Source organism: Nomascus leucogenys, chromosome 22a (assembly GCF_006542625.1).
Source record: "Nomascus leucogenys isolate Asia chromosome 22a, Asia_NLE_v1, whole genome shotgun sequence".
NCBI classification, from domain to species: Eukaryota; Metazoa; Chordata; class Mammalia; order Primates; family Hylobatidae; genus Nomascus; species Nomascus leucogenys.
Genome location: NC_044402.1, coordinates 39,147,603 through 39,162,283, shown reverse-complemented (window position 1 = coordinate 39,162,283; position 14,681 = coordinate 39,147,603). Strand labels below are relative to the sequence as shown.

General features: G+C 48.8%; 3 protein-coding genes across 7 annotated transcripts; 1 reads left to right on the top strand and 2 right to left on the bottom strand.

Moving 5' to 3' along the window:
- The first annotated feature begins 2,483 nt into the window (after window positions 1-2,483).
- Window positions 2,484-6,597, top strand: TSSK4 (testis specific serine kinase 4). Of its 3 annotated transcripts, XM_030802695.1 has the most exons (3): window positions 2,484-4,860; window positions 5,283-5,646; window positions 6,098-6,597. In XM_030802695.1, exons 1-3 carry the CDS (start codon window positions 4,649-4,651, stop codon window positions 6,257-6,259), a joined length of 738 nt encoding a protein of 245 aa, XP_030658555.1. In that variant the 5' UTR covers window positions 2,484-4,648; the 3' UTR covers window positions 6,260-6,597. The 3 variants fall into 3 exon arrangements, with proteins under 3 accessions (XP_030658555.1, XP_030658553.1, XP_030658554.1); XM_030802693.1 differs by having other exon boundaries at window positions 4,462-5,646; XM_030802694.1 differs by having other exon boundaries at window positions 4,462-5,646; window positions 6,027-6,597.
- Window positions 6,598-7,619: 1,022 nt separating this feature from the next.
- CHMP4A (charged multivesicular body protein 4A) lies at window positions 7,620-11,930 on the bottom strand. The gene is made up of 6 exons (XM_012498012.2): window positions 11,505-11,930; window positions 9,786-9,935; window positions 9,521-9,698; window positions 8,660-8,774; window positions 8,354-8,489; window positions 7,620-7,940 (listed from the first exon to the last, which is right to left on the bottom strand). The coding sequence occupies exons 1-6, from the start codon at window positions 11,611-11,613 to the stop codon at window positions 7,882-7,884; spliced, it is 747 nt and encodes a 248-aa protein (XP_012353466.1). The 5' UTR covers window positions 11,614-11,930; the 3' UTR covers window positions 7,620-7,881.
- MDP1 (magnesium dependent phosphatase 1) lies at window positions 7,859-14,163 on the bottom strand. 3 transcript variants are annotated; one of them, XM_004091894.2, is made up of 11 exons: window positions 14,008-14,163; window positions 13,826-13,886; window positions 13,646-13,756; window positions 12,591-12,698; window positions 12,361-12,494; window positions 11,505-12,250; window positions 9,786-9,935; window positions 9,517-9,698; window positions 8,660-8,774; window positions 8,354-8,489; window positions 7,859-7,940 (listed from the first exon to the last, which is right to left on the bottom strand). In XM_004091894.2, the coding sequence occupies exons 1-5, from the start codon at window positions 14,042-14,044 to the stop codon at window positions 12,398-12,400; spliced, it is 414 nt and encodes a 137-aa protein (XP_004091942.1). In that variant the 5' UTR covers window positions 14,045-14,163; the 3' UTR covers window positions 7,859-7,940; window positions 8,354-8,489; window positions 8,660-8,774; window positions 9,517-9,698; window positions 9,786-9,935; window positions 11,505-12,250; window positions 12,361-12,397. The 3 variants fall into 3 exon arrangements, with proteins under 3 accessions (XP_004091942.1, XP_004091943.1, XP_004091941.1); XM_004091895.2 differs by lacking the exon at window positions 12,361-12,494 and having other exon boundaries at window positions 12,645-12,698; XM_004091893.3 differs by lacking the exon at window positions 7,859-7,940 and having other exon boundaries at window positions 8,358-8,489; window positions 12,409-12,494.
- Window positions 14,164-14,681: the final 518 nt, after the last annotated feature.

Below are 14,681 nucleotides of genomic sequence, written 5' to 3'. Positions count from 1 at the left end.
GTCACCTCCCACCAGGCCCCACCTCCAACATTGCAGATTACAACTGACCATGAGATTTGGGTGGGGACACAGATCCAAGCCATATAATCTGTTGCAGTGAGTCAGGGACCCCAAACGGAGGGACTGGCTGAAGCCATGACAGAAGAACGTGGATTGTGAAGATTTCGTGGACATTTATTAGTTCCCCAAATTAATACTAATTAATACAAATTAATACCAATATAATACTTTTATAATTTCTTATGCCTGTCTTTACTGCAGTCTCTAAACATAAACTGTGAAGATTTCATGGACACTTATCACTTCCCCAGTCAATACCCTTGTGATTTCCTATGCCTGTCTTTACTTTAATCTCTTAATCCTGTCATCTCGTAAGCTGAGGAGGATGTATGTCGCCTCAGGACCCTGTGATAATTGCATTAACTGCACAAATTGTAGGGCATGTGTGTTTAAACAATATGAAATCTGGGCACCTTGAAAAAAGAACAGGATAACAGCAATGTTTAGGAAACAAGAGAGATAACCTTAAACTCTGACCTCTGGTGAGCTGGGCGGAACAGAACCATATTTCTCTTCTTTCAAAAGCAAATGGGAGAAATATTGCTGAATTCTTTTTCTCAGCAAGGAACATCCCTGGGAAAGAGAATACATGCTTGAGGGGGGGCTCTGAAATGGCCCCCTTGGGTGTGGCCATCTTCTATGGGCGACACTGTAGGGGTGAAATAAATCCCAGTCTCCCATAGTGCTCCCAGGCTTATTAGGAAGAGGAAATTCCCGCCTAATAAATTTTGGTCGGCCAGGCACGGTGGCTCACGCTTGTAATCCCAGCACTTTGGGAGGCGGAGGCGGGCGGATCATGAGGTCAGGAGATCGAGACCACGGTGAAACCCTGTCTCTACTAAAAATACAAAAAAAAAATTAGCCGGGTGTGGTGGCAGTGCCTGTAGTCCCAGCTACTCGGAGAGGCTGAGGCAGGAGAATGGCGTGAACCCGGGAGGTGGAGCTTGCAGTGAGCCGAGATCGCACTACTGCACTCCAGCCTGGGTGACAGAGCAAGACTCCGTCTCAAAAAAAAAAAAAAAAAAAAAATTTGGTCAGATCGGTTGCTCTCAAAACCCTGTCTCCTGATAAGATGTTATCAATGACAATGGTGCCCGAAACTTCATTAGCAATTTTAATTTCGCCCTGGTCCTGTGGTCCTGTGATCTCGCCCTGCCTCCATTTGCCTTGTGATATTCTACTACCTTGTGAAGTATGTGATCTTTGTGACTCACACCCTATTCGTACACTCCCTCCCCTTTTGAAAGTCCCTATTAAAAACTTGCTGGTTTTGCGGCTTGTGGGGCATTACGGAATCTACTGACATGTGATGTCTCTCCCAGATGCCCAGCTTTAAAATTTCTCTCTTTTGTACTCTGTCCCTTTATTTCTCAAACTGGCCGATGCTTAGGGAAAATAGAAAAGAACCTACGTGACTATTGGGGCAGGTTCCCTGATAATCTTCCTTACCCATGCAGCTTAGATTCCGCATTCCATCATTTCAGCCACATTCTTGCATATGTTCTTGATGCCCCTCTCCCATTGTTTCATTGCAGCTGCCAAGCAAAACCCTAAATCATCCATCAACATTCAAGTACCTATAACCAAGATGCTAAAAGAATCACAACACTATATGTGTCTATGGACAAGTTGTTTTCCAACCTCAGTTGGGCCCTCAATGCTGCTCATTTTCTAAACCAGCTCTTTTCTCCACATTTCATCTGTCTTCTCATCATTTGACCTCCCTATATAGCTTAGTGGGAGATGCAAGCAAGAGAAGCAATTACAGACACTATGTTAGGTGCTGTGACAAAGTATTGGGCCTGTGGGAGCACCCAGGAAGAAGGAATATCTAACTGAAGCTTGAGCAGTCAGTTAAGCCTTCTTTAAAACAGCTCCACTGGGCGCGGTGGCTCACGGCTGTAATCCCAGCACTTTGGGAGGCTGAGGCAGGCGGATCACCTGAGGTTGGGAGTTCGAGACCAGCCTGACCAACATGGAGAAACCCCATCTCTACTAAAAAATACAAAATTAGCCAGGCATGGTGGTGCATGTCTGTAATCCCAGCTACTTGGGAGGCTGAGGCGGGAGAATGGCTTGAACCCAGGAGGTGGAGGTTGCAGTGAGCCAAGATCGTACCATTGCACTCCAGCCTGGGCAACAAGAGCAAAACTCCATCTCAAAACAAAAACAATAACAGACCAGGCGCGGTGGCTCACGCCTATAAACTCAGCACTTTGGGAGGCCGAGGCGGGCGGATCACCTGAGGTTGGGAGTTCAAGACCTGCCTGACCAACATGGAGAAACCCCGTCTCTACTAAAAATACAAAATAGCTAGGCGTGGTGGTGCATGCCTGTAATCCCAGCTACTAGGGAGGCTGAGGCAGAAGAATCGCTTGAACCTGGGAGTTGGAGGTTGTAGTGAGCCGAGATCATGCCATTACACTCCAGCCTGGGCAACAAGAGCAAAACTCCATCTCAAAAAAAAAAAAAACAAAAAAAAAAACAGCTCCTATGCCAAGTTCTCAAGGAAGATTTGGAGTTTGCCACAAATACAGAAAAGCAGTTGTGGATCATTATGTGTGTGTTAAAAAAGTAAGCAGGATCAGACTTAAAGCTGTGTGAAAGAATTTGGATGGACTTGATCCTAAAGAGAATGGGGAGACACTGAATTGTTTCAAATGTTAATAAAATCAGATTTATGCTTTGGACTTGGGATGGACAGACTGGAGGGGAGCAGAAGGCTGGCTGGGGCCATCTGTTCGATGATGGAGGTGTGAACTAAGGGAGTAGCAGTGGGCTCGGAAAGCCATGAGAATATTATCAAAGATAATCAGGAGGTATAAGGGATAGGATTTGGTGATAGACTGAATGTAGGGACTGAGGCAGGAGGGTCTGGGATGACATTTGAGTGTCTAAATTAAGGGTGATTAGTGTACAACTCACAGAAAAGTCTGAGAGAAGAAAATAAGTTCAATTATTGATATGGTAAGTTTGAGATGGATATGGTAAGTTCCATGCCTGGGGCAGACATGGCCATGTAATACTGGCTGCTCTATCTAAACTCCAGATATATGGGATGGAGATGAAATTAGGAGCAGTCAGCATAAATGTAGTATTGACATCATGGGTATGGACAAGATTAAGGGAGGATGTGAAGGTTTGAGAAAATAAAGCTTGTGATAGAACACTTGGGATATGATTAAGGGATGGATGGAGAAAGATAAAACTTCAGTGAAGGCTGAGTAATGACCAGGATATGGAGGAAAACTAGAGCGTTCTGGCTCATGGAAGATAAGGATGCATTTCAAGGTTAGATTTTCCTAGAACATGTTCAATACCTTATAATTGTAGTATTTTCACACTCATATTTCTCATGCTGCATTATAAGCTCTAGGATCATAGTGTCCCTATTGGCCTCATTGAACTAAGGGGGCTGCAATGGGCTCGGAAAGCCTTGAGTGTGTCATTAAAGAGATAAGTAGGAGATAGCAGAGACAGGATTTGATGAAAGATTGTATGCAGGGATTGAGGAAGGAGGAAGGGTCTGGCGTGACATTTGGGTGACATTTTATCCAAGTATTCAGCACACTGTCGGGTACTTAGTAGGTACTCATCTATCAGTGAAAGGGCTGATCTTTAGGAGTTTCACCAGACTGTGGAAGGTGCCTCCGGGAATGAGTATGTTTCCAACTGCACTTCATTCTCAAGTTTTGTGGCCAACGATGGATAGGAGGTGGATTGTGATGTATTTGGAACATGGGACCTTGAGGAGTTCCGTAACCAAAAGGAGAAAGTAACAACAGCCAGTGGAGACAAAAAGAACTGCTTCTCTTTCTTTCCCCCTCCAAGTTCCTAGTGGAGGGCTGAGCCCAGCATCCCAGACTCGTGTGACTATATAGGAAAGCATTTGGAGACCTACTTCACTTTGATACCCTAGCCTTCGGCAGCTCAAGGTGTTGGCCTTTGGATAGGAGGCTTCCAAGTAGTAAAGCTCCCTGCTCTCAGCAAGCCCAACACCATGAGGCAGGGAGATGTCTTAGAGGCAGCACCAACCACCACAGCCTACCATTCCCTCATGGATGAATATGGTTATGAGGTGGGCAAGGCCATTGGCCATGGCTCCTATGGGACAGTATATGAGGCTTTCTACACAAAGAAGAAGGTCATGGTGGCAGTCAAGATCATCTCAAAGAAGAAGGCCTCTGATGACTATCTTAACAAGTTCCTGCCCCGTGAAATAGAGGTTGGAAAGGGGGCTGGAAGAGGGAACTGGAGCTTGGTACTAAGCTGCTTGAGGTTTCTCAGAAGGGGTATGGCCAGGAGGGGTGGGGCCAGAAACCCCTAAACCAGAACTGAATGTCTCACTAAGCAGCTAGGAAAATTTATGTAAGTTAAACCTCTTTCCCATCCACCCACTCACCTTCAGCCCCCCAAAAAGTAAAGGCGCAAAACATAGCGTTTGCCCACAGGCTACCAGTTCTCTGGGGTTGAGGGGTTGATCCTATTGCAAAGTCCTAAGTCAGTAGCTGAGGGTAGGAGATGGCTGGGAGTGCAGTCAGGGTTCTCCCTTCCCAGGCTTGATGGGTTCTTCTTCTGAGGTCAGGTAATGAAAGTCTTGCGGCACAAGTACCTCATCAACTTCTATCGGGCCATTGAGACCACATCTCGAGTATACATCATTCTGGAGCTGGCTCAGGGTGGTGACATCCTTGAATGGATCCAGCACTACGGGGCTTGCTCTGAGCTCCTTGCTGGCAAGTGGTTCTCCCAGCTGACCCTGGGCATTGCCTACCTGCACAGCAAGAGCATCGTGCACCGGTAAGGGTGCTGCCACCCAGACTGGGGCCTTTGCCCTCAAGGGGGTTTTATGCACATCTCCCATTTCCTGCCCTTTTTGCCTCTTTCGAACTCCCTCCTCAATACCTAGGCCTGTTCATGCACTCTATTTTAATCATATGGTCAAGGATACTGATAAAGTACTCACTGTATGCAGAACATTTTATGAAATACAATGGTGAGCTCCCGGTGGTCCTCAGATACCATCCTCTCTCTCTCTCTCCCTACTTTGGGCTCTGCTCACAACTCCATGGCTTTCCTTCCTCTCTACCTTGTGCCCTCATAATGGTTTCCACCTCCCACTTCTGTCCTCATCTTTACCCTCTGACCCCTGGCCCTTCAGCTCCCAGTCTAAAACTAAGCCCTCTCCCCAGCCTGATGCCCAGCCTTTCTGCTTCTGGTAGGGACTTAAAGTTGGAGAACCTGTTGCTGGACAAGTGGAAGAATGTGAAGATATCAGACTTTAGCTTCGCCAAAATGGTGCCATCTAACCAGCCTGTGGGTCGTAGCCCTTCTTACCGCCAAGTGAACTGCTTTTCCCACCTCAGCCAGACTTACTGTGGCAGCTTTGCTTATGCTTGCCCGGAGATCTTACGAGGCTTGCCCTACAACCCTTTCCTGTCTGACACCTGGAGCATGGGCGTCATCCTTTACACTCTAGTGGTCGCCCATTTGCCCTTTGATGACACCAATTTCAAAAAGCTGCTGAGAGAGACTCAGAAGGAGGTCACTTTCCCAGCTAACCATACCATCTCCCAGGAGTGCAAGGTACTGGCTACTTAAGGAGGGCTGAGCCCTCAGGGATGACCCACAGGGAGGGGTGAATATCCAACCTAGGTCACCCAACCTAGGCCTCCCAACCCTGGGGAAAGGGTCTTCCCACACCAGAGCCATCTCACACACTAGCTCCTGTCCTACAATACAGTATGGAAGGCATAAAGGGCCAACCACTAGGCTCCAAACCTTGCCTGATACACAGGTTCCAGCTTCTGTCTCTTTAGGCCAGAAGGGAAATATGGAAAGCATTCCTCCCAAGGAACTCTTCCCTTCCCCTCCAGGGAGTTAACTGCCTGGCTCTCCAAGATAATATCAGAGCCACACCCACTTTGACCAGAGTGGTATGATGGGCTATCCTGCTTCTTTCTTAGATCCAACTGCTCATTGCCTGTGTGGCACAATGGAGAAAAACTCAGGCAAGACCTCTCTCTCCCTGCTCTAGAACTTGATCGTCCAGATGCTACGCCAAGCCACTAAGCGTGCCACCATTCTGGACATCATCAAGGATCCCTGGGTTCTCAAGTTCCAGCCTGAGCAACCCACCCATGAGATCAGGCTGCTTGAGGCCATGTGCCAGTTCCACACCACCACTAAACAGCACTAATCCTTGGAAATTACGATCTGAAAATGGCTGAAGGAGGGGGCTAAGAGAGGAGCAAAGCAGGAGATCTTGGGCTAAAAATCCTTTATACCAAAAATAAATCTAAGTCTGATTTAGTTTCATCAACTAGGGTCAAAGACATTCTTTTCTCAAGGCAATCTTATAGCAGGGAACACTGCTGGGGTAAGAGATTTCTGCCCAGAGCCTGTAACCAATAATCTTGACACTGTGTTAAATCAATAGTGTAATTCATGATGTGGCTCTTAGGGGATGGGGTGCTCAGATTAACACTCTATTTTGGGAAGCTTTATTATTCAACTCAATATATGCTCATTATTTTACATCTTTGTGCTGTTTAAATGCTCAAGCGGTGGGGTAAAAGCCCTGGTTCTTCCACTTTGATTATGGCTCTGCCTGTCTATAGTCCAAAGTGATGGCACTGTTAGTTCTTTTAGAAATAGGTATTCGAGCTGGGTGTGGTGGCTCACGCCTGTAATCCCAGCACTTTAGGGGGCCGAGCTGGGCAGATCACTTGAGGTCAAGAGTTCGAGACCAGTCTGGCCAACATGGCAAAACCCTGTCTCTACTAAAAATACAAAAATTAGCCGGGCATAGTGGCACCTGGCTGAGGCAGGAGAATCACTTGAACCCGGGAGGCAGGGGTTGCAGTGAGCCGAGATCGTGCCACTGCACTCCAGCCTGGGTGACAAAGTGAGACTCTGTCTCAAAAAAAAAAAAAAAGAAAAGAAAAGAAATGGGTATTCGGGTGTATGAAGTACCTTGGTTCCTTTTCCCTCTTCCAGTGTCACCCTAACCACTACTGACACAATAGCAGGGAGACAAGGCTTCTCACACTATTGTTCCCAGACACGGAATTCAAACCAAGCCTTCTAGTAGTGAAAGCTACTAACTATGGGTTCTGGATAAAGGAAAGCTACTTGCTCCTTCCATTCCAAGTAGCAAAGCTATTTGCTCCTTCCATTCCAAGTAGCAAAGCTATTTGCTCCTTCCATGGTATTCTCCCTCCTTGTCCTTGAAAATGGGCTTTGTAAAAGAAATTTGGGGCTGTCTTGGCAGAGGCACGACCAGGGAAAAGCAACTAGGGAAGACTCAGAGATGCCTCCACATGGTTCTAAGTGGTAGATGGCAGTTTCTTCAGCTTCAGCAACTAGGCAACTCTAGGACAAACTGACTTGAAAGATGAAACAGTGTTTGCCTGGAACATAGGTTGAGATATTAGGAATGCCCATTTATTCTATGTTCCAACCCCTCTTCTTTGCTCTAATTATTCATTGCTTGAAATAAGGCTCCAAGGGCCAGGGGAACAGCTTCAGGGGTAGACAAGGCAGTATAGACACTAGGATTCCATCTGCCCAGTTTTATTGGGAACAAGGGCATTATAACTGCTATCAAAGAGAAGGGAGCCCAAGGGCTCCTTCTGTAGCAAGATCCTTCTTCAGAGTTGAGCCAGGGCTGGGAGGGTAAGAGACCCTTTTTTCAGGCAGGGTCACACTACCACCCTCAGCATGACTTCCCCAAAAAGTTATCCTCCTTTAGCTCAGCACTTGGCACTTAAGGAAAAAAGGATCAACAAAGGTAGCATTAGGAAAACAAGCCCAGATTTATCAGGATACCCACTCAGCCAACTGCTTTAGTTCTTCTTCATCTTCATCCACTTTTGGAGCTTTGAGGACAAAGATACCCAGAGAAAAGAAAGGAGAAGCAATTAAGGTCTCAGCAACTCCAACCGTCCCCTGCTATGACATTCAGAGCCTGCTGAATTTTCTCTCCCCAGCAAAAACCCTAAAGGTGTGGTCCTTCTGCTTGCTAGGCTGCTGTTCAATCCCACAGCACCTTTGTGCAAATTAGAAAAAAGGTGCCTCTTGCTCCTGCCATTTACAGCCCTAAACCAGGGTACACGGCTTGTTGAGTGAAGCACAGGCTAGGTGGGTGCCTATATGCAGTCAACAACCTGCACAACTGCAGCAGCAGCCCCTCCTGTGTGGCTCCTTTGAGGTAGGATGGATGAGGAATAATCTTTCCCCATATCTCTCCCACCCTCTTAAGTCCTCAAGACAACAGAACAACCCTGCATACCTGGCCCTGCCGGCAGATGAGTAGAAGGTACACTAGGCAATTTGACTGGGGGTTCTTCCCCCTTGTCGCCCACATTTAACAACTCCTGGGCCAATTCCTCCTGCTCCAGCTCCTCTAGCTCCTCCAGCAGTTCATCCTGGATAGGGAAGACAAGACCATTTAAGATGAAGAAAAAAACTTCTACCTCCAAAAACATACTACTTTTGAAGTTCCCTCCCAAACTTGTCCCAAGAGCCTCTCTTGGGTGTTCCTTCTGGCCAGTCCCATACTTTCTCCAATATTCCCTGACCCCTCACCCCCAATCACCTCATCCACATCATCTCCAAAGCCCATAGGCCGAGAAATGGCATCTGAGATCTGCTGGGCCACCTCCTGTTGTTCCGTGATGTCAGTCATCAGTTCATCTACCTTGTCAATGTCCCTGAGAATGAGATAGACAGCTAAGAAATCAGGCAACAATGCCCCCTTGACTTTCTCATCTCACATGAATGAAACCCCTCCAGCCTTGTAGGGTCACATTGATAAGCCCATAACTATCAATCAGAAGAGATCCCTGGAAAATTGCAAAGATGCAAGACTGGGCTAAGAAATAGCAAGGAGCCACACTGGAGAGGATAGGTTTCATTCCCTTTCCCGAAGGATCTTTAAGAATTAGAAAAGGCAGCCAGGCATGGTGGCTCACAGTTGTGATCCCAGCACTTTGGGAGGCCAAGGCAGGTGGATCACCTGAGGTCAGGAGTTCAAGAACAGCCTCGCCAAAATGGCAAAACTCCATCTCTACTAAAAATACAAAAACGAGCTGGGCACAGTAGTGCACACCTGTAATCCCAGCTACTCAGGAGGCTGAGGCAGGAGAATCACTCGAACCCAGGAGGCAGAGGTTGCAGTGAGCCGAGGTTGTGCCACTGCACTCCAGCCTGGGTGACAGAGTGAGACAAAAAACAAAACAAAACAAAACAAAAAAAGAATTAGAGAAGGCATCTTTCCTCCCTAGAGTGCCCCAGGCAGTGAAAGAATCTTAAAGGAAGCAAGGGGCAGATGGAGGTCTAGCCATCACAAGTATCTATACTGCAAATCCACATTCTGACAGGCTTTCAAGTTTAAAGTGTGATAGCAAGCCACTCTTCCCAGTGCCTGGGTCCCCTCCACCCCTCCCCCCGTACCCACATGTCCTGGTAGGCCTTCTTCATGCTTTGGGCAGCAAGCTCCATGGTACGAAGAACTTCTGCATTGGTAGTGGCATTCTCAATGGCCTCACGCTGAAACTCCAGGGTGGATAATGTCCCGTCAGTTTGTGCCAGCTGCTGTTCGAATCTTTTCTTCCTCCGCAAAGCCTGTAAGGCAGCTGACCCAGCCCATACCCTGAACATCAAGAGTCAGAAGCACCTGCTTCCCATCTGGGCCCTCCCCATAGGCTTGTTTCCCTCATTACCTCTCTTATTCTTGGTCCCATACTTCTTGGCTGTTTGTAGCTCCTGTTGAATCTTCTGCTCCAAAAATTCCTGTTTCTTGATCAGTATCTTCTCTGTCTCCTTCAGTTTCTGTATTGCTTTTTCAGGGGTTGGCCCTTTCTCCTTCTTCCCTGAGGAGTCCAGTGGAGTAGGCCCAAATTTTGTGAAGGAAACATATTAGCCACCAATCATTGAATACATAGTATGTGCCAGAGACCTGACTGTGTTATTGCTAATCCCCAAATCTCTACAGTGAACGTGCTATCTCTTCACTTTAAAAATGTGAAAACAACCACAAAGATGTTAAAAATCACAACTAGTAAGAGATTGTGCAGGAATCAAAATGTGGCAGTATGAGTTCTAAAACCAATATTCTTTTTACTATTCCTAGCTGCCTTTCTTTTTTTTTCTTTAGGCAGTTTCAGTCTTGTTGCCCAGGCTGGAACGCAATGGCGTGATCTTAGCTCACCTCAACCTCCGCCTCCTGGGTTCAAGCGATTCTCCTGCCTCAGCCCCCCAAATAGCTGGGATCACAGGCATGTGCCACCATGCCTGGCTAATTTTTTGTATTTTTAGTACAGACAGGGTTTCTCCATGTTGGTCAGGCTGGTGTCCAACTCCCGACCTCAGGTGATCTGCCCGCCTCGGCCTCCCAAAGTGCTGGGATTACAGGCATGAGCCACCGCGCCAGGACTTCTTTTTTTGAGACAGAGTCTCACTCTGTTGCCCAGGCCAGAGTGCAGTGGCATGATCTCAGCTCATTGCAACCTCTGTCTCCCGGGTTCAAGTGATTCTCCTGCCTCAGCCTCCCCAAGTAGCTGGGACTACAGGCACACACCACCATGCCCACCTAATTTTTTTTTTTTTGTGAATGGAGTCTCCCTCTGTCACCCAGGCTGGAGTGCATTGGTGCGATCTTGGCTCACTGCAACCTCCACCTCCTGGGTTCAAGCGATTCACCTGTCTCAGCCTCCCCGAGTAGCTGGGACTACAGGCACGTGCCACCACAACCAGCTAGTTTTTTTTTTTTTTTTGTATTTTTAGTAGAGACAGGGTTTCACCATGTTGGCCAGGCTGGTCTCGAACTCTTGACCTCAGGTGATCCACCCACCTCGGCCTCCCAAAGTGCTGGGATTACAGGCGTGAGCCACCGCGCCCGGCCAATTTTTATATTTTTCGTAGAGACGGGGTTTCACCATATTGGCCAGGCTGGTCTCAAACTCCTGATCTCATGATCCACCCACGTCGGCCTCCCAAAGTGTTGCGATTACAGGCGTGAGCCACCGCGCCGGGCCAAGAAGGCAGTCTTTCTTCTTCATCTTAGATCCCTCTTGCCCAGCACAAAGTATTATAGAACAAGGTTTTGAAAAGGGCTGAAGACAGCAGGAAACTCGTCTTCGAGCCTCAACAATGGGAGCCAGCACGATCGCCACGCCCTCAAGTCCCCTCCCCGATCTTGAGTTCTTCCCTCTGAGAGTGGGGGAGGACGGCGGACGGGAACAAGGCGCCCTGGCATTGGTGTGCCTTTTGGCACCGGCGATGAGCCTTGCTCCGCCATCGGCCGACGGGGTTTTCCAGTCAGCCTGTCTCCTGATTCTCTTCCCCTGCCCGGCGCAGCGGTCCGGCCGAATCTCGCCGGGGTCTCCTCTTCCCCTGCACCAGCCAGCGCCTCCTGGCTGGCCAGTCCCACCCTGGCTCACCCTTCCCGAAGAGCCTGCCGAGACCACTCATCGCGAGCTCGCCTCTCCCGCCTCCGCCCCTCGGCGTCCTCCAGACTTCCGCCTTGCTCCTGGGAGGGTGATGTCTCATCACACAGGACCAGCCTTGCCCAATCCCTCCTCAGGGCGCCGCCGCGACATCATCAAGAGGCGCAAATGAGACCACCGCTGTCACGTGACCCAAGCCACCAGCCCCAGACCGACGTGCTCCTCTTAAAGCAGCCACATCATTTTCTATTACATAAAAAGACAGTTCTATCTCCACCCCAGAGTATGTACTTGTTCTCCGGAAGGAAATGTGCAGTGTGATGGCACCTCAGTGTATGGGGTCAGTGGGAAAACTTCATGCTCTTTACAGAGCTCAGGAAAGTGGGGTGGTATAGGTTCAAGCGCTTGGGGTTGCCCTAAGTTTAGATGGCAAACCTGATGCAGTCTAATGTCTCACATTCTGGTCTCTGCACCTCAGGACAACCAACCCCATTTCACAGGCTAGAAAAATAGAAACTCCCCACACTGTGGGTAAAATCTCTTCTGTCACACACAGATGAACTTTAATAAATTACAAATGCACCTGAAAATGCCTTCTTGATTTCCTTTCAGTTTAGGCCTCAAATGGGCTCTCCTCAAGGCTGGACCTCAAGGCCCAGTTTGGGCCTTCGCAAATGTCTCTAACCCTTGACTTAGAGTTTGAAGATTCATTCCATTCTGGATGTGAATGCAGGTAACACCTAGAAAGATAAGAAGTCACATTTCATTAGGCTTTCAGGGTTCTCCATTATTACTCTGACCTTTGTGGGTGCCACCTATAGGGCAAACTATCCAACCTGTATGTATCTACCTAATCCCTCCTAGGGACCCCAAATGGCTGTTCCTCATCACTCAGTACCCAGTTTGCTGATGTCTACAATATTCCGCCTCTCATCATCAAAGAAGATCATCTGGGAGAAAGGAATTCCAGTCTTCTGCTGCAACCTGTGCAAGACAGGGCAGGAGTAACCCAGCTAGTATCTTGGTTTCTCAAGCCTCTCTGGTACTTTCTCACCCTGCTCCTCCCTTATCTCCGCATACCTCTCAAAGTGTGTGATCTTGCTGCCTGGATAGATTTCCCGATGAACAAAGTACCTGATGAGGTCAAAGAGCTCTAGTAGCTGGGTGGCCCCTTCTATCTCACTTGTCCTGCAAAATGGTGTAAAAGATGGGATTAGTAAAGTGAAGGGCCAGGGCTACGTTAACTTATTAAGCAAAGTTAGTACGTATAACCAGGGAAATCAACTTGCTGTTTTTCTGGGATGGACAGGCATCCTCAGACTCTGTTTAACTCCATTGTCTTCCTATTTGACACAGTTGGTGCTGGGCCAGTGTTTTAGCTTTTGTTTTGAGACAGGGTCTAGCTCTGTCGCCCAGACTGGAGTGGAGTGGCCCAATCACGACTCACTGCGGTCACGACCTCCTGGGCTCAAGTGATCCTCCCACCTCAGCCTCCCAAGTAGCTGGGACTACAGGTGCATGCCACCACAATTTTTTTTTTTTTTGGTAGAGATAGGGTCTCCCTCTATTGCCTAGGCTGGTCTCGAATTCCTGGGCTCAAGTGATCCTCCCACCTAGGCCTCCCAAAGAGCTAAGATTACAGGTGTGAGTCACTGTGTCGGGCCCCACTTTTTTTTTTTTTTTTTTGAGACATTGTCTCACTCTGTCACCCAGGCTGAAGTGCAGTGGCTCCATCTCAGCTCACTGCAACCTCCGCCTCCCGGGTTCAAGCGATTCTCCTGCCTCACCCTCCCGAGTAGCTGGGATTACAGGTGCACGCCACCATGCCCGGCTAATTTTTGTATTTTTAGTAGAGACGGGGTTTCACCATGTTGGTCAGGCTGGTCTTGAACTCCTGATCTCGTGATCCACCCGCCTCGGCCTCCCAAAGTGGTGGGATTACAGGCGTGAGCCACCGCACCCGCCTGCCGGCCCCACTTTTTAATAGTTAAAAGGCACAGGAGAGCATTCCAGGAGAAAAAATATGCAAATACTTGGAAACTTGCACCGCCCCTATTTTTGTAGCCCAGGGGTTTCACTGTCTCTTGCATGCACCCTTCAGCATTACACTATCAGTTGTCAGTCGCTCTTCTTACCTTGAAGCAGCCGCACCGGGCACCCCAAGGCTCTGCAGTCGTTTTAGGACCTCTGGCACCTCCGGGTACAGTCGGACGTCTTGGCCCCGCCTATCTCGTACAGTTCCATCACTGGAGAGAGCAAGAGTGCGCTCAGCCCTGGCTGGGTCCTCGCCCCAGTCCTCCCTGTCCCTTCCTCACCTGCTCTTATGGAACGGAGGGTCTACGTGCGTGTCGACCCAGAAAGGCCAGAGAGTGTAATCTGCGAGAGGATGGAGAGGGAAGGTTCAGCCTGGGGCGGGAGACGCAGGGATTCGGGAGCTGCTGTTAGGGGTGTGGAAAAGGAGGGCACCTTACGAAATTCTCCCCTTCCCATCCCTCACCCAAATCAAAGACTGCCAGCTTCGGTAGCCGCGCCATGACCCGCACCGCAGGCTGCGCGCAGCAGAGGTGGGGCTTCACCCAGGGCCGTAGAGAGCGCGGAACCTCCGGCAGCTAAGGCGGCCACCCTGCCTGCCATAGACAACTGGCGACTAGAGCGTCGCCACTCGGGGCGTCATCAGCCTGGAGATGGCGCAAGAGTGCCATCTGATGCTGGGCGGGGAAGAAGATTGCAGCGAGGTACCAACACGACCGCACATGCAACCACAGCAGTGAAGTCTCTCCAAGGCATTGGCCACGGGCATCCTCCCTACTTCTCCACTCCACCCAGCCTTGCCCGATTCTATTATACTAAGAAGCCAGGGAAAAAGGAAAGCCTTTTCTTCTAGCACCTGCCTCTTCTTGAGACCCAAGTGATACATCACAGCTTGTCACTCAATCTTTCTGCATTATCAACCTCTTGATAGTGTAGAACCCAAAGTCCTCAGTAATATTCCAGCCATAGAGTGCAGTGTCAGCCAAACCCTTGAAGGCGTTCTCCAACCAGGCCTAAATGTCCAGCAGAGCCACAGTCAGAGATAATTCACTCTCCGAAGGTTTCCATCATCCATGTCAGCACTACACTGGTAGATGTTTAACAACCAGTTTGTGAGGAGGAACTGATCTGTAGTGTTTG